Source organism: Agelaius phoeniceus, chromosome W, assembly GCF_051311805.1.
Source record: "Agelaius phoeniceus isolate bAgePho1 chromosome W, bAgePho1.hap1, whole genome shotgun sequence".
Taxonomy (NCBI): Eukaryota; Metazoa; Chordata; class Aves; order Passeriformes; family Icteridae; genus Agelaius; species Agelaius phoeniceus.
In genome coordinates this window covers 17,014,153-17,040,917 of record NC_135301.1, presented here as the reverse complement: position 1 = coordinate 17,040,917, position 26,765 = coordinate 17,014,153, and the positions used below count along the sequence as shown (strand labels likewise).

Here is a 26,765-nt window from a genome sequence, read left to right as displayed (position 1 = left end):
CGTCTGTAGGCCTGCTGCGGGGTGGGTTATGGGGCAGAAGGCCTGCTGAGAGCGCGGCCCCTGGGGTCCGGGTCGTGCTCCTCACGGCATGGCGGCTCCGCGCCGCTAGACCTTGCCCGGCCTGCCGTGCCTCCCCCGCCATGCCGAGCAGCAGCGCCGCCGCGGCTTCCTGTGCCGCCGAGCTGCCGCGCCTCTCCCCCCCCCCGCTGCCTCTGCTCCAGCAGCACATCTCCGGCCTCGGCTTCCGCGACCACGGCCTGCCCGCCGGAGGCAGCGGAGTGATGGGGGTGGCCCGGCAGCGGGCGGGCTTGGCGCCGCCGCCGGGCTCCCTCGGGGAGCCGAGGCTTGGCGGAGCGGGGGAGGCGGCGGCGAGGGGCGAGGGAGATCTGGAGCTGGAGGAAGAGGACGAAGAGGACCACTTGGCCGCGCTGCTGCTGCTCTCCACGTCTTCCTCGCCCTCCCAGCCGCTCCCGCTTCTGCCGGCGTTGGGATCCGTCCTGCTCTCGCCCGCTCTCGATGAGCAGGAGGTAGCGGCCGGGGCGCACGATCCTGAGGGCATGATGGCGGCAATGCTGTCCCACGCTTACGGCGGTGGCCTGAGTGGCGGCGGTTCGGTGGGCCTCAGCGGCGAGCAGACGGCGTTGCTCTGCGGAAAGAGCGTCAACACCACCGAGTGCGTGCCCGTGCCCAGCTCTGACCATGTGGCTGAGATCGTGGGCCGCCAGGGTGAGTGGAGGACTGGATGGGTTGTGGGGCGGCCTGGGCCTGCTGCCCTTCCCCGGGGTTCGTGGCAGGCCTATCCCCGCACGCCCCTGGGGCATGCTCCTTCGAGGCTAGCTGCAGGAGCCCCTTGCCTCGGTAGTAGCATTATGCCCCCTGGGGACGACCTCTCCCTCCCAGCCTCTAGCTTCCCCATGGGGTATAGGATGCTGGCACCAGGCCAGCCCAGCTTGAGAAGGCGAGAGCAAGGACTGGATTAGCTCAAACCTTCCATTTTTGTTCATCTGAGCTGTAAAATGCAGTAGGATAGCCTGGCAACGTACAGGTAAGTGTTGGCATAGGCTTTGCTTTTCAGTGACACTTGGCTCGTGGTCTTTAGTGAGAAGCTGACTTTCACTGTAGGAACTTAGTATTATGTTTTACAAAGATTTTTGAGTGAAGGGCTTTAATTTGCCTTGGAGAGCAAGGTATGGGCTGACACTGTTCCTACAGCTTTTCATGGTGCTCACCGATTGCAAAGACCTGAAGAGTCAACGAGATGGAGAAAGGAGCCATGTTTAGCCCTCCTCTGTGAAAGCCCTTGTCTTTCTGTTTGGGTTATGGCTTCCTGTTGATTGCTGTTGCTACACTCGGTGGGTCTCTATTATGTCATTCGGATGAGGTCATCAGTGATGTCACCATCATTCTGTGCCTTTTATATGGTCTTGTAGGAGTGGTGCTTGGAGGAGTTAGATGTTTTGCACCATCTTTCTAGTGGTGAACTTAATTTTAAAGGCCCTTTTTATATATTGGAAGAAGCACTGAGCAGTGTCAAGTGTAGGTGTGGAAACTCGGACAATGAAGTTGCCACTCTCTCTTCCCTTTCTGTGTTATTTTTAATTGTTTTGGGGGTGGTGTGTCTCCTTTGCTAATGAGCTTTGATAATGAGCAGTTATGCTGCCTAGTCTCTCTACACCAGTGTGGAATGTTTTTTTCCCTTGAGTATGGAAGAAATAGTAAGATTGGTCTAAACCAATGTGGTACTAAAGAAAGGCCCACTGAGCACCAATGCTTAGGCGAACTTGTTTTCTCTTTCTACATTTATTTTAGGTTTTTAGCAGTTAAGGGTGGGGTTTTTGCTGTATGTGTCAAAGGAGAATAGAAGGCTGTGCAGCAGAAATTTTCAGGTAGCTTCCTCTGATGCAGACAGGTCTGTTCTGTTCAAGCAGAAAATTTGTTTTCCAAGAAATGGTGTTTCAATGTCTTAAGACTATTCATGTGTTACTGGGGATGGTAGGCAGAGGAGAGGGGGGTGGGTGGAAAACAGAAATGAAAACTGCGATTGCTACAGTTCTCTAAAGAAATAAAAACTACTGGGCTTCAAGGACTGGTTAGGCTGCCGTGTTTATTCTCCACCAGATCAGGGTTGTTCTCTGTAGTATATTTTTCCATACTTTGAGTCACTTAATGACAAGATAATGGGGTTTGCATAAAAATAGGATCATTGTTCCTGAGGGTTCATTTGCTGCTTCTGCTTTTATTTTTTATCTGGTGTCATGCTGTTTGGCTTGTGATAAAATATTTAGCCTTGATGGGGAGGGATTTTATAATACCAAGAATTACAGCTACAAAAGAGGAAGGAGCAGGAGTAGAGGGAGCACTAAAAAAATTGTTACCAAATATACTTGCATGAAAACTTTGTGCAAGGAGGCCCTTCAAAATTCTCATTAATGGGAGACTTATGCTTAAAGACTGCCTCATGTAACTTGTATTAGTTCCACTAAATATTTGTCAAATGTCTTAAGACATACTAGTCCTTGCATCCCCTTTCATGGTACAGAACTCTGCTGGCTCATTGCATGGGTTCGAGGCTCTTGCTTTTTCATCCACTTGCTTTGCATGTGTCTGTGCCCTAGCCCACAAAGTGTTGTCAGTTGTAGTGCAGCTTGATCTGCCTTGAGCAAGGCTGGTCAGAGCTGCATCCTTCACAGATCATTCTGCTCTCTGTAAAAATGAAGATGCATATTCTCTTCCTAGCAGACATCCTAACCAGCTGGTTACATTATCATACTTTCCACTAGACCAGGTTGTGCAAAGCCCCATCCAACCTGGCCTTGAACACTTACAGGGATGGGGCATCCACAGCTGCTCTGGGCAACCTGTTCCAGTACCTCACCACCCTCACAGGAAAGAATTTCTTCCAAATATCTAATCTAAACCTACTCTCAGTTTGGATCCATTCCCCCTTGTTCTGTCACTACATGCTCTTGTAAATAGTCTCTTTCCATCTTTCTTGTAGGTTCCCTTCAGGCACTGGAAGGCCACAATTAGGTCACCCTGAAGCCTTCTCTTTTCCTGGCTCAACAATCCCAATTCTCTTAGCCTTTCCTCATAGGAGAGGTGCTTCATCCCTGTAATCTTGGTGGCCTACTCTGGACTCCAACAGGTCAATGTCCTTCCTGTGCTGGGGACCCCAGAGCTGTATGTAGCACTGCAGGTGGGGTTTCATGAGAGCAGAGGGACAGAATCACCTCTCTTGCCTTGCTGCCCTGGCTGCTTTTGATGCAGACCAGGATACAATTAGATTTCTGGGCTGTAAGTGCACATTGCTGGCTCATGTCCAGCCTCTCATCCTCCAGCACCGCCAAGTCCTTCTTGGCAGGGCTGCTCTTGATCTCTTCATCTCCCAGCCTGGATTGCCCTGACTCAGGTGCAGAACCTTGCACTCAGTCCTGTTGAACCTCATGAGATTCTCATGGGCTCACTTCTCAAGCTTGTCTGGGTCCCTCTGGATGGCATCCCATCCCTCAGGTGTGTTAACAGCACCACTCAGCTTGGTGTCATTTGCAAATTTGCTGAGGGTGCACTCAATCCCTTTGTCTATGTCATTAATGAAGATATTAAATAACACTGGTCCCTGTACAGACCCCTGAGGGACACCACTTTTCACTGATGTCCATCAGGACTCTGAGCTGTTGACTGCTACCTTCTGGATGCAACTGTCCAACCAATTTCTTATCCATTTAACAGTCCACTCATTGAATCAATCTCTTTCCAATTTAGAGAGAAGGATATTGTGTGGGACTCTGTCAGAGGCCTTACAGAAGTCCAGATAGATGACACCTGTAGCCCTTCCCTTGTGCACTGATGTAGTCACTCCATCATAGAAGGCCACTAAGTTGGTCAGGCAGGACTTGCCCTTGGTAAAGCCATGCTGGCTGTCCTGAATCACCTTGTCTTCCATGTGCCTTAGCATAGCTTCTAGGAGGATCTCTTCCATGATCTTCCCAGGATTATCTTGAATGAATTCAGGTAAGTTTTATGCCAGACTCCTCTGTACTGCAGTACTTTAATTATGTAGGGGTGATGAGATTGAAATGCTACTTCTGATAGATTTCCACAAAGATTAGGTTTATATTCTGTTTCTGTCTGAGGTATAAAAAGAACTTGAATGTCTGCAGTCTAAAAACATCAGCTCTGAAATACCAGGAATGCTGAGTTTGAGTTAGGCTTTGCTTGAGGCCTCATTGCTGTGTCTGAGAGCATGTTTTTTGTAAGTCCTAACTGAAAAAGTAATGATAACCAGAATTCCACAGTATTCTTTATCCAAATTTAATTTTTTTGCACAGTGGAAGAGACTCTCTAGACACTTTATCAGACCAAAGGAGCTTCTGAGTCCTAAGCAAGCTGTAAACAAGCAAAGACCTTATGGTGCACGCATTTAACGTTTTTTCCATTGTGTGTGAGTTTCAGAAATAAATACAGCACTTAAGGCAGTGGTGTTCCCACAGCCCTGCTCTAGGTTTCTGGATTCCAGATTAGAATCATAGAATGGTTTGGGTTGGAAGGGACCTTCAAGATCATCTAGTTCCAACCCTCCCCTGCCATGGGTGGGGGTGCCTTTCACTAGATCAGGTTGCTCAGAGTCCTATCCAACCTGGCCCTGAACACTTCCAGGGATGGGGCATCCACAACTTCTCTGGGCAATTTGTTCCAGTGCTTCACCACTGTTTGAGTAAAGAATTTCTTCCTAACATCTCCTCTAAACCTGCCCTCTTTCAGTTTAAAACCATTGCCCCTTTTCCTGTCACTATCTGCTTGTATAAAGAGCCCCACTCTCTCCTTTTAATAAGCCCCTTAGGATACTGGAAGGCTGCAATGAGGTCTCTCCAAAGCCTTCTCCTCTCCATGCTGGACAATCCCATGCCTTTCTTCATAGGAGAGAGGTGCACCAATCCTCTGATCATCTTTGTGGCCACCTCTGGACCCACTCTAACAGGTCCATGTCTTTCTTGTGCTGAGGACCTCAGACCCCTGGATGTGATACTCCAGGTGGGGTCTCAGAAGGGCAGAGTAGAGGGGGAGAATGCTGGGCATGTCTTTTGCTGCAGCCCAGGGTCTCGTGTGGGCATTTTTGCTGGCAGCTGTGCACAGATGTGGGATGCCACAGCTATAGAAGTTGTGGAGTGCTTGAAATGTACTTTGTGGTTGATAGTTGAAACTATGTTAGAGGTTGCTGGGTTACTGTGACAGTAGTTCAACGTGTTGCTGCTGGAAGCATTTACATCACTGGAAAAGGATTAAGACTTTAATGAATAAGTTTAGTGCTCCTTAAAAGTTGTGTATTATTTCTAAAACATGGCAGATTTTTGTGCCTTTTTTTTCTTTTTTTTTTAATGTTATTTTTATTAATCTTAAATGTTCTCAGCCTTTTCTTATTCCCCTTGCCCCTCGAGAAATGAAGTTGACAGACACTTTTTGAGGTAGTGCAATATATTTCTTTGTAGTCTTTGAGGTAGCAAAATCTCAAAAGTGAACAACAAAGGAAAATATTTTTGTATCCTTTTATTCTTTTAAAGGCATGTGACTAGGAGCCAAGAAAACTAGATTCTATTCCTGGCAGTGTATAGGCTTCCTGTGTGAATTTGAACTAGCTGTTGAATCCACCCTTTGCTAACTTGGCCAGTCATCATGCTGAGCAGAAAAGCTACTTCCTTTGCTGTCAGCAGCTAAAAATCCTGCATGCACTAAGTTGCATTGGTTTAAAAAACTAAAATCAAGTTAGAGAAAGTGCTCTTGAGAAGTGGTAGCAAGAAAGCTGTGTTGCTGAGGAGGTGACCTTGTTTGCATGAGAAAAGCTGGAATTAAATAAGCAGGTATCCAGACTTAAAAAGCTTTTGGAGGTCTAATTTTGAAGGTTTTGTTTTAATTTCTAAATCATGTGAAGGACTTGTGAAAGTCTTCTGTGGATCACCTGAAAACTGTTTCCCTTATGTATAGTTGGTGATGCTAAGTCTTCAGTGCCTCCTGCACTTTGCACTTGAAGTAAGACACATTTAAACACTAAAATCTCTTTTGAATAATGCAAAAAGAGGGGTAGTGTCTAAAGACAAACAGAAAACCTGAAAGATGCTGGAAGGGACAAAGTGTCCTGTAGACATGCTGCATCTCTGAGTATATTGACTGTCTTCCAATAGTGATTGCTGGAATATATTTAATACATTCCAGTGTTTTGACTATCCAAGTAATGTGGTTTTTCCAAGTGTTTATATCCTCGATAAAACTGACACTAGTGGATTTTCTCCCTAAAACATTACTAGAGTTGGGAGCTGCTTAACTCTAAAGCAACGCTTCTATGCAGATTTAATGATCCGGGACTCTTTTTTGTTCTTTGTTTTTCAGTGTGGGCTCTTGAGCAAAATATTACTTTGTTTAAAATAATCCTGGAAATTGAAACAAAACCATAATTCTGATAAGTTGGTAGTTGATAACTATCTAATATAGCTGAACAGCCAAATAAAAGCAATAGCTATCACTCAGGTAGTAGAAAAGTGCTAAAGCAACCCTAGAGTTAGATATCTTATAATAAAATATAATAATAGTAATATAATCCTAGACCTTATGTTAGGATATCTATGTACTGTATTTAGCTATTGAGGGAGTAATTATAGTCCTTTCAAAAATACTGAATATCTGGTTTTATCTCTCGATGTGTTGTGATAATAGTATTACTGAATTATTGACAGTACTTATATAGCCTTGACTGGTTATTAATTACCTGTAAGGAGTAGTCAGCATAAGCATAGCTAACTAACCTGAATTGCATGTTTGTTGTTTTTGGGGTTTTTTTTAAACTGGATTCTTAAGATTTCTACTTTCATGGATAAGTTTAATTTGTATGACAGAAGTTGTCATGTATCTCGGTGCCAACTGATTGCCACAGACAACAGACCACAGGTTCAACTAATTTAAGTGAAAAAGGCAATTACACTTCATATTAGTTTTTTGCATCTTCTATAAGAAGCCAGTTATTAAATATTATATTAAATGCCTTGTTCTAAAGACTGAAATAAAACTTGAGGTATTTGTTGGAAAGCTATTTTTTGAGGTAGTTGAAGTCTTGTCATTTTTAGAGCCTGGAACTTCAGGATCTGAAACATGTGAGCATACTGTGGCCTGGCATAATCTGAAATTACTGCTGAATTTTCAGTGGCCTATTGCTCTGATACCATGTAACAAATGTGATTTCAGTTGTTATTTGTCATTTCTGCTATGCAAAGATCCAACTCAAGTTGTGGAGTGTGTTAGAAAGGTGCAAGTTTTCCAGCTGGGATTGTAAATCCTTGCTCATAAATGCTGTTCTTGTCTGGCTTCTTGGATGGGAAGGACACCAAACACAGTGCACGCTCAGGAGACTTTGTGTAGTCTGCCAGAAATTCTGTAGATTTTAATGCGTGAATGCATCATAAGATTAGTTTTTAATGAAGCTGAAATTAAAAATCTTGGAAGGTAAAATACCAATTTCTAATTGTCTGGTCCTTTTGATTTTCTTGGAAAATTGCTGTGTTATAAAAGAGTATGGTTTTCTTTTTTATATTTATAACATACACATAAAAAAGAAATCCTGATTAATGTGCTTCTGAACTGCACTGGATTAACTTGTCTGGCATGAGAAAATGGATGAATTCTTTTAAGCTGTTTGTAAAGTTGGTAGATGTTGTGTGTTTCCCTGTCTCAGCTTGTTACCCTCTCTTCTAGTACACTGTGGTCTGAATTTCTGGAAAAGAAACTTTGTTCTAAACAAGGTGTTGGCTATCTCAAAGATCTTAAATTTTTTTTTTCATGCAATGCTTCCATCCCATACAGCCAATTTCTCATTGCAGGCAAAAAATTTAGCAGGGATAAGGTTGCAAACTTCCTGTAGCAAAAAATGTTGCTGAGCCCTAATACACTTTTATTTAATCAAAAGAAAGGTCAAAGAGCTCTAAATCAAGCATTTGTTTCCAATTTCAGTTACTCCTTAATGTTTTCATTTTATCTTTCATGTATTCTTTTAAAAGCATGAGATTTTGTCAGTGTCTGAGATCTGTTTCCTTTACTGGTGTGAGTCAGTAGTTCTCAGTCTGCATCAGGTTCTCAGTTTCTCTTTTGAACAGACACGTTATCTGCTACTTTTTACCTTCTAGATCATTTAACCTTTGACAGTATATTGTGGGATTTCGTCTATAAAAACACAGATCTAGTAGCATTTTTGAATCAAGGTTTTGGTGTAGGTGAAGATTTGCATAGTCTTTTGCAACCTTCCTTTATTGACATGTCGTTATAGAGTGCGACACAGCACAAAGTACCACAACTCCATCAGAAGGGTGCAAGAGAGATTTATTATAGTAACATGTTGCTTTTATACTTTTTCAAGATATTTACATTTACTTAACATACACATTCACTGTCCATTGGTTATAAGAAAGAAACAAAATTCTCACTAGGTGATCAAGGAGCCACTGTCATTCTATGAGCCAGCTAGAGTCCATATCTTTTAACTTTCTCTCCTTCATCATGTCTCCATGGTGACAACCTTGGTGTCTTCCTCAAGAGAGATACGGGGCTTTCCTTATCTTCAGGAAGCCTTTGCTGCCTCACAAGAACAGCACAGAATGTCTTTCCTACATTGACCATTTACTGCATGGCATGAATAGTGTTTCTTTTTAATATTGTCATGCAGGTCAGCTTTCCCAATGCTGTTGCTCACACAAATCTGTTTCATTCACTAGATCAGTGTTCCTAATCAAAACAACTTTTTTCCTGTAGTTATTTGTTGGATGTACTCCCTCTAACTATTGCATTTCTGCTATTGTACCTTCCTAATTTGGCTCAACAGCTGCTACCTTAGTCCTGGTGCTACAGCAGTGCAAGTAACTAATTATACAATTTGCTGCCCTCTGGCTTTTTTGCTCCATGGAACTTGCTTACAAAGTTGCCATCTGTTTTGGGAATTGGAGTATTCTTCTGCCTGTGAGATTGCTGATTTATTTGATAGTGTCCTGGACTGACTACTTCATTCTGTACTAGATTTATATATATATATATATTAATAGATGCCTAAGAAATCTTTAATAAAGAGTTTCTATGTGGTTCTTGAACCACAGCTTTTTTTTTAGAAGAGGGAAATATTCATGAGAGCTTTTGGTAGCCTTCTCTTGGAAAGCTTTCTCAACATCATCAGAGACTCTTAAAGCTGCCCACATTTCCCATCTCTTAGCTTGGCACAAATAGGATCAAAGTCCTGCTTCCTTTGATCTGGCACAGCCAAGTGGTCGACCTCAATTCCTTGGCTCTTGGTTAAAGCACTTGAGATCTCCTGAGTCCTCTGTCCTGGTACCTAGGCAAAGCCTGTGTGGCTGCAGCACCTCTGGTGCACTTGAAGTGCTGGTCTGGAAAGTATCTCATATAAAAACACTTCTACAGATCCAGCTGGATAATGACAAGTAGATAAGTCATGTATCATCTTCGCTTTGTATTTTTTTACATGTGCTAATGCTAAGTAAGTGGTCGGTTGCTCCTCAGAAATGGGTGTGATGGAATTATAATGGGAGCAGTCTTGATCCCTATGTATAGCATAGAAACATAGAATATCCTGAGTTGAAAGTGACCCACAAGGGTCATCAAAGTCCAACTCCTGGCCCTGCATGGGTCAACCGGAAAAATTGCACCATGTGCCTGAGAGTATTGTCAAAACACTTCATGAATTGTCAGGCTTGGTGCTGTGACCACTTCCCTGGGAAGCCTGTTCCAGTGCCCAGCTACCCTGGGTGAAGAACCTTATCTTAATGTCCAACCTAAACCTCCTCTAACACAACTTCAGGCCATTCCCTTGGGTCCTGCCACTGGTCACCAGAGTGGAGATTTGTGCCTGCTCCTCCACTTCCCTGGAAGTTGTAGACTGTGATGAGGTCTCCCCTTAGTATCTTCTAGGCTGAACAATTCAAGTGACCTCAACTGCTCCTTGTATAGCTTCCCCTCCAGATTCTTCACCATCTTTGTTGCCCTCCTTTGGATACTCTCCAATAGCTTTATAGCTTTCTTATATTGAGGTGTCCAAAACTGTGCACAAAACTTGAGGTGAGTCTGTGGTGGGTTGACCTTGGCTGGACACGAGGTGCCCATCAAGCCACTCTATTACTTCTGCTTCCCAGCTGGACAGGGGAGAGAAAATAAGATGGAAAACAATTTGTTGGCTGAGATAAGGCAATTTACCAAGGCAAAAGTGAAAGCTTGTGTGTGCACAAGCAAAGAGGAAGAAAAATTTTTTATTTTCTACTTCCCATCAGCAAGTGATATCTAGCGGGGCTTCAGCATGTGTAGCAGTTGCTCCAGAAGGCAAACATCATAAGTAAGGAATACCCCTCTTCCTCCTTCTTTTCTTAGCTTGTATATCCCTTATGGAATATCCCTTTGGTTAATTTGGGTCATCTGGCCTAGTTGTGTCCCCTCCCAGGATCTTGCCCACTCCCAGCCCCTAATGGGGGGAATTTTGAGAGACAGCACTGATGCTGTGCCAGAGCTGCTCAGCAGTAGCCAAAACACTGGTGTGTTATCAACACATTTCTAGCTACCAATGCAAAGCATAGCACTGTGAGGACTGCTTTGGGGAAATGAACTCTGGCTCAGCCAGACCAAATACAGAGCCATGTTGATATGTTCCACAGGCAGGCACAGAGGTTTGGTAACTGCAAGTCCTGATTTGGGACAGATTTGGGAGGGAACTTCCTGAAGAGGTCTCCTCTAGAAAGCAAATTCAAGCAGCCCCTCCCTCAACCAGTTTGGGAGGTAAGCCTCCTTCAAGAAAAGTGGAAAAAACTGTTTATTTAACAAGCTAAGTACTCACAAACATGAAAAAATGAATAATATTAAACAATGGAACCTCTCGTTGTTCTGACGAGATGGCAAATTCAGAGAGAGTCCTTCTCGTGGGGTGTAGCTCGGCTCGCTCAGTCTCTTATCAGTCCCTCCTGCACTGGAAAATGCCGCATCCTGGGCCCCGGTGAGCCATAGGTGTGAGCTCACGGTGCTTTTCTGGGTTTTTGGTCCAGAGCAGGGCTGATCGGTTCCAAGAAAAAGAAAAGCCACAGTCTGGGGAACTTCTCTGCCTTAGCTAGCTAAAAAACTAACAGCAAAGGAGAGCTCTCTTCTGCTGTCCGTGGTGCAGGCAACAGTCAGTGAGAGAATGCGGGGGAGCAAGTGCAGTTTCTGCAGACAAACTTCGCGCACTTCTTCTCCCCCCCTTCGCTCTCGGATCTAGTTTTAAAAGTGCAGAACTCAATATCCAGCATAAACAAAACAGATTATTGGGGATACAAGCATCATAAAGTCACCCTAGGACATTGCAGTGTATCTAAAAGCTTGTGATTGCAGGGGTGAGTTGTTGATGGGTCAGGAGGCAAGGAAAAATATCTTTAGTATAAAATGCTCTGATTTTTTTTATTATGTAGTGAAAGGTTCAAGAGTTAAGGACCAGGAAAGATCACTCACAGATAGCTATCACTGGCAAAACAGACTCAACTTGTGGATATTAATTGAATTTATTGCTAACAATATCAGAGCAGGATAATGAGAAGTAAAATAAGACCTTAAAAACACCTTCCCCCCACCCCTCCCTCCTTCCTGGGTTCTTACCTCCTCCCCCACCATTGCAGGGAGACATGGAATGGGGGTTATGGTCAGTTCATCATGTCACCAAAAATGTCAGGTGTGGTGGTTTTGGTTGAACCAGGCAGAAACACCAATTAAGTGTAGTGGTTTTGGTTAGCCAATCCGAGTTTCCCGGCCAATGCACCAATTAATGTACCGGGTCTAGTGCAGGCCAAATGCCAGTGCACCCACTAGAATTATTTTATCATTTTCTGCTGCGAGATAAGGATTAGGAGAGCAAAGCAGGCTCAAAACTTTAAAGGGTATAAAGAAAACTTTATTAACAGAACTAAAAATAAATAGTAAGAAATCAGAAGAAACCTTCAGGTCACTTCTCCTCCCCCCAGCTCTTCTTTCTTTTCCTACTGACACTGTATAAAGAGACAAATTTGTTTTTTTCAGTCAGTTTACCACTTTTAAAATAATCTTTCTTCAGTTCACTTAGGGAAAGGCATCTCCTGCCGTGCCATGGAGACTTTTCCACAAGAAACAGTTCTCTCATGGTTTTAATTGTCATGAATAGCAGCCACCCAGAAATGTGCAATCGTGAAGTCCCTCCCATGGTTTGGTAGTCTTCCCACAACTACCACCATGGGTCATCTCAGCTTATTGGGGTGCAATTTTAAGGATGAGCTGTTCTAGTATAGAAACAAAAGTTTTTTTGTTTTATCTCTGGGAACAGAGATTTTCTTCTCCCATCCCTGGGGCCAGGTTTCTCATCTCTCTCTGTTCAAGCTTTTCATTAGATCACAGCTACTTCAACATCTGCTTGCTTCAACACTGGTGCTTCTGCTCACGACTATGGCTAGAACGCTACATCCCCTCAATGTATTCCATGAATTAGGAGGGGAAAAAAAAGAGTCTGATGTATCAATTATATTGTCACCATAGCCTTACAAGAGAATTTCAGCCCAAAACTAAGGCATCTCCTCATTCTCCTCCCATCTGGTATTTGACTCCTTCGCTGACCCCATGTTGTTTTCTTTGTGTGTCTTCACCCTTTCCTTTTTCTCTCACTCGAGAGAGGATTGATGTCTGCAAATTTCATCTGTGCACTAAGAGTTAATATCTCGCTCAGGCCTGCGAATTGTCATGTGATCTCTGCGGGTGGCGGCTGGTCTTGTTTCCTGGCTGTTTTCTAACCCCTGTCACATTTAATTCCAGCCGCGGGGCTGCTTTCTGCGTGGCCAGCTCAGCCCGCAGTGCGGCTAAGATTCTGCCGCCGCTGAGTTCCAACCACAGCCGGCAGGCCAGGCCGCCTCTGCTCGGCTTCGGGTGGAGCTGAGCTGGGCCCCGCTTTGGCTGTGAGCTGCCGAGCCATCCTGCTGGTACCGCAGAAAATCATGCGGCTGAGAACAGAGGTGGCCCTGCAGCCCTGCACAGAAAATGCCCCTGAAGCTTATCAGGGTTAGTTTAGCAAAACTTATAAGTTTCAGTAATCTAATAATCACACTCTAACAATAAAAGAAAGTTAGCTATATGCTGGCCAGAGTGGAAAACTACACTGCTTAACTTCTTATGATTAATTAAAACAGTTTAAAAGTTAATTAAAGCCATTAATTAGAAAAAAATCATTAGGAAAGTTATATAATTTCCAACAATCACATGTTGTTCCTGCTGCTGCTCAGGGAGAAGAGTCCTTCCCCTATTCCAGCATGGGATCCTTTCCATGGGAAACAGTCCTTCATGCTTGTAATATATAATGTAAAATAATTCATGCTTAAGGGGAAATGTATAAAATAAAAATTGTAAAATGAATTTAACATCTAACGAGCCTCTGACCACGAACAACCTGGAGACAGATTACCACATTGGAATTATGAAACTCCTGGTGGCAGCAGGAGAAGAATGCCTCATTAACTAATAAAAGAACATGGCTGGCGCGGAGATGGGCTTCCTCTGGAAGCATCAGGGAACACGGAACACCGAAGGAGATCAGCACTTGATAGATATCATCAATCAAAATAACGGAAGTCGTCTAGAAACATACATCTGAATACATGACCTCCCCTGACATGATCAGCGCCTGCCACTACTCAGGAAACAGCAATTGTCCAACCCTGCACAGTGAAAGAAAACTTCATATATATGCGGGGTTACAAAAGAAATCAGGGCACCTCTGCCTCAGGCATAAAAAACTGTATAAAACAGCCCTGCTGGAGACAGCATTTGGCATTCGTGAACAGAGGGAGATCTGGTGCGATAGAGGTCGGATCTAGGTTCACCCAGCGCCAATCCCGGGCTCGACGCTGTCTCTTTGACTGTGGTTTTTGAGGATTGTATTTTGATCTTGAAAATAAAATCTTTCACATTTATTAATTTGGCTTTCTTGTTGATCATTTATAACAATGATGATGGGCTTCATAATGTAAGTCCATCCCACAAGCAACAATTCTCAATGAACTGTTCCAATGTGGCCCCCTTTTCATGGGGTGCAGTCCTTCAGGCACAACCTACTCCAATGTTGGTCCCCTACAGGGTCACAAGTCCTACCAGGAAACCTGCTCTAGTGTGGGCTCCTCTCTCCACAGGTCCCTGCCAGAATCCTGTTCTAGTGCAGGCTTCCTACAGGGTCACAGCCTTTTTTTGAGCATCTACCTGCTCCCATGTGGGTCCATCTTGGAGCTGGCTGGCATTGGTTCTGTCTGGCAGAGGGGAAGTTTCTGGCAGCTTTTTACAGAAGCCACCCCTGCAGCCCCCTGGCTACCAAAACCTGGCCACACAAACTCAGTATAATGTAGATCAGCATCTTTTGCAAGTATAGAGAAATGACCATCTTCCTTAAATCAACTAATTATATTCAACAGCCAGTTAAAAAAAATTAAATTGTCAAGAGTTAAAATTTTCTACTCCATTAATTAAAACAAGGTGTGAGATGAAATTATTTGATCTTAGTTGAAAGGTGATAGTAACTAATCAGTCTATCAACTGACTAGACAACAGGTAGTATTTAAAATGGCTTTAATAACCCAGCAAAATGCCACAAATGTTCTGGTTTTAATTTTCTTGTGTAGCCAGCCTGCTTAAGGAAGTTTAGCCATTAAACAATTTAGAATAGGTTTTCATTTTCTCTCCCAATGCAGCTTCATCTCTGCTTAATAAATGGGGCATTTATCTTTTTTGTTCTGTATAATCACAAACTGTAGAAATACTTTTAGTTATTTCACAACTGAGAGGAAGAGTTCTGTTTAAACAAAAGAATGCAGCTTGGGAATGAACAGCTCTTCTGAAATATGTCAAGCAGTCATTTTTAATGAAGTAGATTATTTTTTCCTTCTTTGTTAATCAGGTGTGCAGTGTTATGTTTGCAGACCAGCAGCTGTTGGCCTTGTGGTACTACCATCCAATGTTTCAGTCAGGTAACAAAGGATTTGCACATAGTCACAGGGGTTCTTGCTTTCTGATTAAAAATTTGTGGCAACCTAGCAATGAAATAAGGGCTGTGCCAGCTTAACAGACTCTCCCTTTAAAGCTGTGTCCATATACAGCTGTTGCAGGCTGTCATGGTTTGATGCTGGCACAATGCCAGTGCCCCCATGAAAATACATTCTCCCTGGTGTCTGCTGTGAGATGTGACCAGGAATAAGCAAAGCAGGCTCCCACTTAGAAATAAAGAAGAGAAAACTTTATTAACCTACAGCTATATGTAAAAAGAAACACACAGAAAGAATGAAAACCTTCCAAAAACATTTCCTCCTCCCCCCACCAAATTTCCAATACATCCATCCCTCAGATCACCAACTCTTGGTCCATCACCACCCTTTAGATAATCAATTCTCAGTTTATCAAGTAGAGAGGAGTCCCTCTTGTGCCATAGGCTTCCCCTGGAAACACAGTTGAAACCTCTTGTGTTTCCATGTCACACGTGGCACCGCCTGGAGATCATTTGCCATCGTGACATCTTCCTTCCATGCCCAGTGCTTTCACCACTGTGCATGGACCAGAGCTGCTTCTAGGGTTTTCCTTTTAAGGGTGCTTTGTCCAGTTCCAAAAAGAGCACAGTCTCTCACTTTCGGGACACCTGTCCCCATGAAATTTCACCCCCTAGGGCCGAGGGGTCTCAGGAACAGAGATCCTCTCCTCCACTGAAGATCGAGAGCACCAACCACCACCCTCCTCATCCGTTGTCTCTGTTCATGCACTCCCATAACATCACTGCACTCTCTTGGCTCCAAGCCATTGCCTCCCCCTAGACGTAGTCTCTGTGTCACAGGAAAAAAATGGTTCTGTCCATGGCTATACAAGAAAAGTCCAGCCAAAGGCCACTCCATCATCTCCTGCCACCTAAGATTCTTCTCAACTTCTCTCGGACATCTTTCACTTGCACAATCCTGCATCATACTTGCTCATTTCCTGCTATTCATCCCTATCTCTCTTCTCATTCAGGAGAAGGATCAGCATTTGTAAGGTTTCCATCATGCAAGAAAAGGGTTAAAAATCTCAGGCTCTGCCTGTCCAGAACTCCCACAGCTGCCTTGCCGAGCACCTTCTCGCCGCACCCTCCCCCCCTCCCCTTCTCCTTCTCAGCCGGCCTGCTATCAAATTTCAAGGTGGCACAGGCACAGACACCAGCTCTCCCTCTCTCTCCTGGGCGGGGGGGGGGGGCGGGGGGCTGCCCGATGACTCTCCAATGTTCCTCCACCCTTCCATCCTGCAAGGGCCTCTTCACCTCCCCTCTCTGTCCAAGCCGGCTGCATGGCTTCCCCTCTCCTGCCCAGCCACAGCAGCTGGGCAGGGGAGAGGTCTGACCTGTTTCCCTGCCGGAACCCAAGAGGAAATTTTCCTGGGAGTGCTCTGCTTTTAACCTCCCGTCTTCTCAGAGGCGTATCCATGTCTCCAGTGGCCACACCAGGTGCCAATATTCAAATCTGAGCACCTATTGGTTTGACCACAGCATCCCAAAAAAACTCACTTCTTCTCAAACCACGACACAGGCTCATAGAAAACAAATCCCTGCATGTTCCTGTCAACACACTTGGCAATGCTATGCCATCCCCTGCTGGTCTGGAGGGACTTCCCAGACCTTGCCCTTGCTTTCTAGGCAAGAAATTAGCTATGGCTCTGCTAGCAGCTCATGGTTTGGGGTTGATGTGAGTAATTATTTTGTTGCTGCTTTTTTACTGGGTGTCAGCTTATTATGGTGGTCAGAGCACTAAAGACTGTATTCAGAATAGAGGCTGTAATACAATATTGTCTTTTATCAGATAACTGCAAAGCTACTGAAAAATATATTCCTGCAAACTATGGCTTTCTCTTTAGTGCTGATGGGCTGTGAGATCTGTGGTTGCTCTGGGGACAAGTTGAAGGATGCCAGACTTGGTCAGGGCTTCTCGTCAGCCCTCCCTCCTGTTTAAGAGATGAGTTGATGCTAATACAGCTTCACCCTGCTTGCTGCTTTTCCAGCCTAGGCTGTACTGGTAGCTTCACACACTAATTGTGTTTGAAGAGCTGCAGGAAGTTCTCAGTTTTGATCCCCTTAGCTAGTTACTTGTCAGGAGCAGGGAAGGAAAACAAACTGATTTCATTTGATTGTGGTTCACAGGGGCTGCTCACTGATTTTTTACCCACCATGACTTCCAGGCTTCTATTTGGATAAATTTCTTTCAGCTTTTTTTTCCTAGATCCCTCCGTAATTGGGGAGGCAAAATTAAATAGACATGACGGTAAGAAGGTTTAAGTTCTTGTGTGTGCCTGAACCCCAGTTTTGCAGCACTTGGCAAGAGGAATGTGGTATAAGGTGTGTGTCCCTGCTGTGACAGGTTGCATTTTGCTACTGTTGATAATTGGAAGGATTAAGGACTTCTGTCCTGTGGTGAGAGAGGGGATACCACACAACAAAGGGAACCTCATCTATAAATTGATCCATGTCCCATTCCCACTGTGTGACATGGAGGTGAATTCAGCAGAAGAAAGAAACTGGGGAAAGGTTACATGTCTCCATGGCTGTGCAGAACAGGAGTCTGGAATGCTTTTTTGGGGTGGTTCTTGGCTCATGGCAGCAGCTCAGCTGGTGTGATGTGAAGCAGGTGTGCACAGGCTTCCCACTGTGGTTACTTGGCTCTGCTGGCTTCATTGGGGAGTTTCCTTCATGGATTGAATGGCCTGAGATTGGGTTTGATGTCTCTCATCCTGTTAGTGATGATGAAAGGTGAAAAGGGGAGTGAGGGCTGAGCTGGTTGTTGCTGTGTGATGGATGAGGACTGCAGGTGCTATGGCTGCTAAACTTAACTCATTTCAAGGGAAAAAATTATTCTGTCTTCTTATAATCTCTTTTTAATTAGGAAGTATTTGATCATTTCAAATTGGCAGTGTATGAGGTAAACTATTCCTTTAGAACTACCCTTAAGTTTCTTTAGGAGTATAATGTTCATTGTGTGGTTAAAATGTACAGTCAAATAATCCTCTTAAGGGGAAAAAAAATGGGGAGAAGGCTTGAGAAGAATGATACAAATCAGCCAGCACAGGGTGAACACTGCCTACAGAACTTGGCTCAGGCTTGGCTCCTCGTCAGGTGCCTGGGCATGCAAGCACTAAATTTTTGCCTAAATAAAAACAAACTAAAAGATTCTTGGTTTAACTGTGTCTGTATGTACTTATGGCTGAATGTGCTGCTTAGGAATGCTTATGCTGTTGAACCAAGGATGGTAACTGGTATTGAATAGACTTTTGTTATCACACCAAACTAAAATCACTTGGAAAGGTTTGATTAGATGAAACTTCTGGTCTAGAAGTCCCCTTTTCAGGCTTTTTTTTCTATGTACTTCAAAATCTTGGATACAAAAATCTTATTGCAAAAGTGTGGGTGACATATTTTTTCTTCCCCTTTGTCTTTCCCAGTCTCCTGAGCTTAGATACAGAAACTTCTTGATTTATCCTTTGGCCCTGTGATTTCATAGCTGGCAGAACTTGTCATTATGGCTGCAGAATTGTTGTAGAGGGGATGGGATCAGCTGTGCTTTGCAGCATTGCCTCAGTAGTGACTAATGGAAGAGAGTGGGAAACCAGAGCAGCTGAGTAAAAGCAAATAGAAAGGTCATTTGGCTAGAGTGGTATTATGGGCTACTGACCTTGTATTTTGACATGAGTGTCTTTTGTGGGGATTTCCAGCACTCGTTGTAGGCAAAATCCAGTGAGTATTGACTGACTCATTCAGAAATATTGGGTTTTGTATGTGGTGACTTTCTTCAGTTCTTCCTAACTTTTCAGATACAGATTGAGAGTTGGTCTTGATGGTCTGGGGAGTCAGCTTTCCGCTGAAGCAAACTTTCTGATGTTTAAAAGTCTTATTCTGTTGCTACAAGGTTTTGAGGCAGTGTTTGGCCTCTGCTTTCTAGGTATGTGACTCATACCTTAAAAGCAAAGCTATACCCATCTTGGTCTGTCTTCTGCAGCCTGAGGAAGAAAGGCAAGAAGGCTTTTCTTTATACTAGAGTGGTTTGGAAATGTGACACTGGCAAAGCCATCTCTGGGAATTTGCAGGGAATGGAGTTGAAGGTGCATAATTCTAACTTAATTTGAATTTCTAAAATATCAGGAAAATCTTGTTTAAAATGTAAGCTGTAAGACTTGGTAAGGCTGTTTGGAATCTGGAATTAAGTGGGCTCTGAACTGTGATATATAATATAGAATTATATTGCTATATAGATGTCTATGTCTAAATGCCTCTAGTATTCTTTAAATGTTGCCTCTGTAATTTTTCGGGAAATAAGGATATATACTTGGGTGGAATGGAGTAAATGAAAGTAATCTGTATATATTGGAGAATAATTGATACACAGCAGGAGACTGACTTTGTGTTTAGGTGTTTCAGTAAAAAGAGTGTGAAAATGTCAATGACACCATTTTACAGATCCTTAGGGTTTAATGTTTGAGCCCACTATATTTTCTGAGTAACTGGGAAGGAATCGTTATAGATGAGTAAATGGTTGGCTCTCATAATTAAGGGGTAAACATTATATGTATGTTAAAAGAAGTTTTATAAATGTATAGTTATGTTACTGCAATGTGCTCCCCCCAGTATGTGTTATAATGGGATGGTCTTGGTAATCTGGGCATTTGGGAAGGTTGGCTTGTTACTATGGCAGCACCTGACCTCCAATCAGAATGTAAGAAAGTGACTTCTACCACTGGACAGCAAGGAAGGAGTTGACTGACAAAGGCTCTAGGAGGCGCTAGAGATGTAAAAAGGCAAAGCATCCATCTTTAAGATGAGCCAGCCACGTGGTAGGCAGCCATGAGGGAGGTTCCCAGGCCTGTTCTTCCTTATTTAGTCCTTTTGTTGTATTATTGTTAATGTTGAATAAACATTTGCAATTTTTAAAGTGAGCAGTTGTTTCTCAGAATGGGAATGGAGTGAGCAAGCAGATTTACTACAGGGAAAAATGCAAACAAAGAGATGGAAGGAGTAAAGGTAAGTTGCCAGTGAGGTGCTGCTCTCTAGTACATGTAGGGAAATGGCATGGCTTCAAAGGATGTGTGCTTTGCCACCTCTGTAAGGCATCTCATATCCATTTTCCCTTTTTTTTTATCTAGTAGAGCACTAATGCCTTCTCAGTGGGCTGTAGTGGGAGGTTGAGGCTTATGGGTTTGCTCTCTCCTGCTGACACTTGCTGATCAACATGTTTGGCTCTCTGGTCTGTATCCCCTCCTTTGCACAGGTATGTCTGTGTCTCACACCCTCTCTTCTGGGAGCCCTCCTGTGCTCCTCCATGTGCTTTCTGGGGGAGGTAGGGCCTCTCAGAGCCCTCACTAGCTATTGAAGATTAATGAACTTTCTTTCCAGCTGTGTCACAAAAACAAAGGACTGTTGTGTTCAGCCTTTGTCCTTGCTACGTGCAGGGGCCCTTCAAGAAGCAGCTCTTCCTCCCCTCTATTCCAACCAGCATCTGCATGTTTGCTGCTTTCTTTATATTAGTAGATAGTACTGAATAAAGTGCATCTTTGTGTGGTTTTCTAACTGTACAATTTATTGCTTGTGATACCTTGGGTGCAAAGGACTAACAAAACACTATTTACACTATTTTGAGTATCCAAATGGTTATGAGATGCTTAAAGTAAATAAGGAAAAGGTGAATAAATTGCTGCAAGTGGAATGATGCTTAAAACACTTGATCTGAAAATGTTAGTTATAGTTTTTTCAAGATGAGGTTCACTATAAAATAACATTTACTGTTACATGCTTTTGAATTTGTTTACAATAGGATAAATTCAATTAAGACTGAATCCAGTAGACTGTCTTGCATGTCATGGACCTGCTTGTGTCTCTTTATTTTGCAATGCCTGCTTTTCTGGTCCTGTCATGGGTAAAAGGGGCTTCTGTATGTATTTCAAAATGCCTTGAGTATCTCAGGAAAGAGCCTGTTGTCACTGTGTCATGGCAAACTTTATAATTCAGTCCCCAAAAATCAAAGACAAATATTTCATTAACTTTCTGCTTTTATTTCAGACTGTATTTACTCAGTTAATGAATGAGAGAAATTCCATGTAGGCATATACTATTAACAGAGTAAGCCTTATTTGCATGCAACAAACTGCTTGAACTCATACTTGACAGTTCAAGCAGTGGCTCCTTCATCTCCCAGGGAATAATAAAGTTTTAAATAACACTTACTGATAAAAGGAAGCAAATGAAGAGTTCTCAGTTAATTGATTTTATCTATACCCTATACAGGTTGTAATACAGACACTTCTCTCACTTGTAAATGCTTAATTTGCTTTTAGGTCATGCTTGTTGGTGGAAGACTAATATATCAGCAAATTTGTGTGTGAACCTTTACTCCTTTTGCAGGATCTTAGAAATAACTGAAGTGCACCCAATCAATGGAAAAAATTTAAACCTACTAGTATGTATGGGATAATCACAAAGGTGGCTGATGGAGGAAAAAGCCATTCATGTTTATTCACCATCAAATAGCAATTGAGGAGTTGCTGGGCTAAACCAGCCCAAGAAACATTGCTAAAATAGTTTGTGGCTATAAGTATCAGAGGCCTGTTTGGAAATGATAGGTATAAGTTGATACTGGTTTTGCTGATGTGGCTTGCAGAGATGCAAACAGCTGCTTCTGGTTTCACCCTATGGTTTCTTGAAACTCAAACAGCTTAGATGGCTTTCTTGTGGCTTTCTAGACTTGGATGTCTTGCCAAACTTGTATATGTTTCCTTTAAACAGGTTGCAAAATAAAAGCACTAAGGGCCAAGACAAATACTTACATTAAGACCCCTATTCGGGGAGAAGAACCAGTCTTTGTTGTCACTGGGCGAAAGGAGGACGTAGCCATGGCTAAAATGGAAATTCTCTCAGCTGCTGAACACTTCTCCATGATCAGAGCATCACGCAACAAGAGTGGTCCTGCTCTGGGAGGCCTGCCATGTACCCCTAATCTGCCAGGTCAGATGACAGTCCAAGTCAGGGTGCCTTACCGTGTAGTTGGGCTGGTGGTTGGACCAAAAGGAGCTACAATCAAAAGAATTCAGCAGCAGACCCATACCTACATAGTCACCCCCAGCAGGGACAAGGAGCCAGTCTTTGAAGTCACAGGAATGCCTGAAAATGTCAACTGTGCACGTGAGGAGATAGAGATGCATATAGCCATGCGTACTGGGAACCACATCAAGCTGAATAAAGAGAATGATTTCCACTACAATGGTACAGATGTGAGTTTTGAAGGAGGCACTCTCAGGTCTGCATGGCTTGTTTCTAATCCTGTCCCTCTTAGTTGCACCAGAATGATTTCTAATTATAGGAACGACAGCTCCAGCTCCTTGGGAAGTAGTTCCACAGATTCCTGTTTTGGAAGCAATAGATTGGCTGATTTCAGCCCAACAAGTCCATTCAGCAAAAGCAACTTTTGGTTTGGAGAAACATTGCCTTCAGTGGGCATGGAAGACCTTGCGGTTGACTCTCCTGTGTATGACTCCTTATCAATGCCTTCCCAAACCATTTGGACTCCTTTTGAACCTGTAAACCCTCTCCCTGGCTTTGGTAGTGACCCTGCTATTAATACTAAGCCTCAATGCCGAGGGAGACAGCCATCTACTCCTTGCCTGTCACCCACATTTCCAGAAAGCCTGGATCACCCGCTGGCTGGGAGAGCAAATAATGACCCACCTAGCACTGGCCACCAAGTAGGCCTCCCTATCTACATCCCTGCATTCTCCAATGGCACCAACAGCTATTCATCTTCCAATGGTGGCTCCACGTCCAGCTCACCCCCTGAGTCAAGACAGAAGCTCGACTGCGTGATGTGCTTCGAGAACCAAGTTGTTGCGGCTCTGGTCCCCTGTGGTCACAATCTCTTCTGCCTGGAGTGTGCCAACAAAATCTGTGAAAAGGAAGTCCCATTGTGTCCTGTTTGCCAGATAGCTGTTACTCAGGCAATTCAAATTCACTCTTAAATAGAGATATTATAGGGATATTATTATATGTGGACTTTTAAAGACTTGAAGGCATAGATGTAATGGTACCCTCTAGTAAACTTTCTAATGAATTCTGACTGTTTGACTTCCTTGGGATTAGACTGAAGTTATTAATAAATTTTTACTTTCTCAAAAGGCTGCTATGGTAACACTAAACTTAAAGGGTCTCTGTCTGGTACAGTGTAAGCAGATGGCATGTTTAGCAGAGATACATCTGGTATAATGTTATGGCACAGTGAGGGCAAGTTTTCATAAATTACACAACTGAAAAAACCCCTAAAAGTTTCCAGGCTTTTCTAAAGGATCTCTGTTAATTGTTTGGCTTCTGTGAGTTGGCAGCAATGAACCTTGTTGCCTAAATGCAAAAGTACTTGTCTGCTATGGAGGATGTGTAGTCTTATCTACATATCAAACAACACTTCCAATGCTATCTTCTACCAGCTTTGAGGAAATTTTTTTTTTTATGTGACAACTTATGCCTAATACTTCAGCATTGCAAATATCTTTTAAAGTATAGTTTGATTTATTGAAACGGATTGTGTTATTTGGCAGGTTCAGATAATAAATGACAGGTGGGAAGAGAGAAACTGCCAGATGCACCTTCATTTTGTCCTTGATAAGGGCAGTATGTCCAGAGGATCAGGAATGTCTCAATTTGTGAATTCCTACCCACTGCTTTTGTTAGTGTAATGCGGAAAAAGTCTGTCTGGCTTCATCTAGTTACAGTAAGGGCTTTGGGATGCACATACTTTGACTAAGAGTGATGATGCTGACATTCTGTTCATTAGTCTGATCAAGCTGTTCTTGACCTTTTTTAGAGAGTATATAGTTCAAAATGTGAAGCATTTTTATGTTAAATTCATGTCTTACTCATAAATATATATTTTTAGTAAGAAAAAGGAAAAAGGGGGAGTTGTGTAATGTCCTTGTATTATTCATGACAGCAGCTGTGACAGTGGCCCTGTAATCAGTTTACTTCATTTCAAAACTGTCTTTCCAAAAAAAAAAAGTCTCTTGAATGAGCTTCTTACATTTCAACCTGTGGATGTTTCTAGCTTTTTCATCCTCAGTACATTACCAAATCTGTGCTGACATATATTAAAACAGCAAAAACAAAAAAAAGACACAAAAGTAGAGTCCTGATGTATTTTTTCCTCTTTTTTAAAGCATTATTTTCCCAAGACAATCTTTTTCTCAGTGTAACAACAAAAAAGAAATTATGTATTAAACTAGTAAATATGCAGAAAATTTTATTTTTATTTCCACTTGAAGAGTTACATTTCGTATAAAAGTTTACAACTAGGAGTTGCCTTGAAGGCATATTATGTACTGCATAACTTTAATACTATAATTGCTTGTAGGATAGTTATATGTCAGTATTAAAATCTGATCTCTAGCTACAGTCTTGTAGATGCAAACAAATGTTCACTGAGCGTGTATTTTGTTTTATTGCATTGTACACTGCAACTAATAAGCCAAGGAATCAATAGACATAAGGTACGTGTACCACTTCTATAAACAACAAACTAAGAATAAACTGATAAACTATTGATCTAGCTTAGTATTTGCTAATTTTACTACACTCTTTGTTATGTATATGTAGGGAGGTCATAGGGATTATAAATTAAATTTTGGTAAAGTTTAAAAACTATATATTTTATGATAAAGGGCCTTTAAATTATGATGGCCGAAGCACTGATATTATATATTTGTTGTAAAGAGAATTATAAGAGTTTTATTTTTCTGATATTAAAAGTTACTTAATAAAGACTTATTTCCATTAACTTGAATGTTTTGCTCTCTTCATAGTTGTTACTTAGAGCAGCTTAGGCAGGCTGGGGCTGGCTGATGTCCCCCACGCAAGCAGGGGCATTCCTGGTGCTTAGTATTTCATGTGCAGGGCTCAGGCTGGTGGGATCCCATTCCAGTGCTGCAGAGCTCCGCTCCTGAAAGAAGTTTAACTGGTATAAACAAAAATTTAGGGGTTTTGTGGGGTTTTTTTTTGGTGGGTTTTTCCTCCCAAAATACCCTTGGCCCAATTTTTCCCAAAGTTGCATGGAAGAGTTTCCAGGAGCTGCTGGGTTAAAGTTTAAAATAAATCCATGCAAAATGAGCTGAAGTAGCTGAGGGGAGGGTGCAGATTGTTGCTAAGAAAACAAATGGGTTTTGGGCAAATGAGCTGCACCAGGAACTGTAGGAAATCTAAAATATTGAGGCTGGCAGGTACCTGCCCCAGGGTGTGACATTGTTTAATGGTGGACTTGGCATGGCTGGGTCAATGGTTTGACTCAATGGTCTTTTCCAATCTAAACCATTCTCTGTCCATAAGTCAAGGGGGAAAAGAAATATGGACCATATAGTCACATAGGTTGGAAAAGAACTTTAAAATCAGAGTCCAATTGTTAACTCAGCACTGCCAAGTCTACCCCTAAGCCATGTCTCCAAGTGTCACAGCTACATGCTTTCTAAATCTTTCCAGGGATGGTGACTCCATTATTACTCTGAGGAACCTGTTCCAATGCCTGACCACCCTTTCAGGGAAGAAATTTTTTCTAATCTCCAATTTAAACTGCCCCTGGCACAACATGACACTCATCCTACTGCTTGTTACTTGAGATGCTCCATGCCTGCTCCCCACTTGGGGTCTGCTCCCTCAACCTGTGCTAACCTTAGTGGCATGTCAGTGGTGCATCTCATTCCTGCTGCTGACACCAGCTGCCCAGGTGTCCCCATGGATCCCTACCCACAGCAGCCATTCCCACCTCTGCTATCACCATACTATGTGCCCTTGGTCATGTCACTACACCCAGAGGCAGCTTCACTGCAGCACCTACACCTGCCATCGTACTGGCCATGTGGCTTCCCTGCTCTGAGCATGGCCGTGCTGCTTTGCACTGCTTTGGCTGCATTGACTTCAAGACAATGCTTCACCCTTACTCAAGTAATCAACAAAATCAACCCAAACTGCCAGTCTGCCCCAGGGTGTCCCCATCTTCTGCTGCCATCCTATATCTATGAAGAACATGACCAAAAGGAGACATGACCCACACCATCTGTGGGATGCTCCCAAAGCTGCCCTCCTCCCCCCCCCCCCCCCCCCCCCCCCCCCCGCCCCTATGTTTTCAGACATAGAAGATGGAGCACTAGTGGACATCTAGTGGCACCTACCCCAGATGCCCCAAGGCAGCTACAGAACCCCCTGGTGCATAGCCATCACCCTGTGGCAAACCCAGCCTTGGGTCACTCCAGTACCCCCATGGACATGCAAATAGTAACAGTGTGGGCAGGAGTCTGACATGGGGCCATCTTTCAGCCCCTGGGGCAGCACAGAGGTGCTCAGACTGAGACATTTTGGGCCAGCTTTAGCTTTGTGATATGGATTTATTCTATGCCTACAGCCACATGGTTGTATCAGAGGGTTTAAATGCACATCATGTGCTGGTATATAGTTTCTCAGTGCTCTAAAGCCAATACCAGTGTGCTATCCAATGCTTTTACCTTGGTCACAACAATGACTAGCCACCAGTTACAAAATAATTGCTAAGTACCAGGAGGGAGCATCTGAAAAGCTCTCTGGAGAAGTATGGAGCTAAAACTGCTTTAAGGTGGCTTATGGAGGGATTGCAACTAAGCAGGAACATCTTGGCCACAGAAAATTCGAGGATTTGATGTTTCTGTATATA

At 43.2% G+C, this 26,765-nt stretch overlaps 1 protein-coding gene across 1 annotated transcript; it reads left to right on the top strand.

Moving 5' to 3' along the window:
• Positions 1-140: 140 nt before the first annotated feature.
• Positions 141-24,258, top strand: LOC129132426 (RNA-binding E3 ubiquitin-protein ligase MEX3C-like). The gene is made up of 2 exons (XM_077193176.1): positions 141-726; positions 21,836-24,258. The coding sequence occupies exons 1-2, from the start codon at positions 141-143 to the stop codon at positions 23,059-23,061; spliced, it is 1,812 nt and encodes a 603-aa protein (XP_077049291.1). The 3' UTR covers positions 23,062-24,258.
• The last annotated feature ends 2,507 nt before the right edge of the window (positions 24,259-26,765 follow it).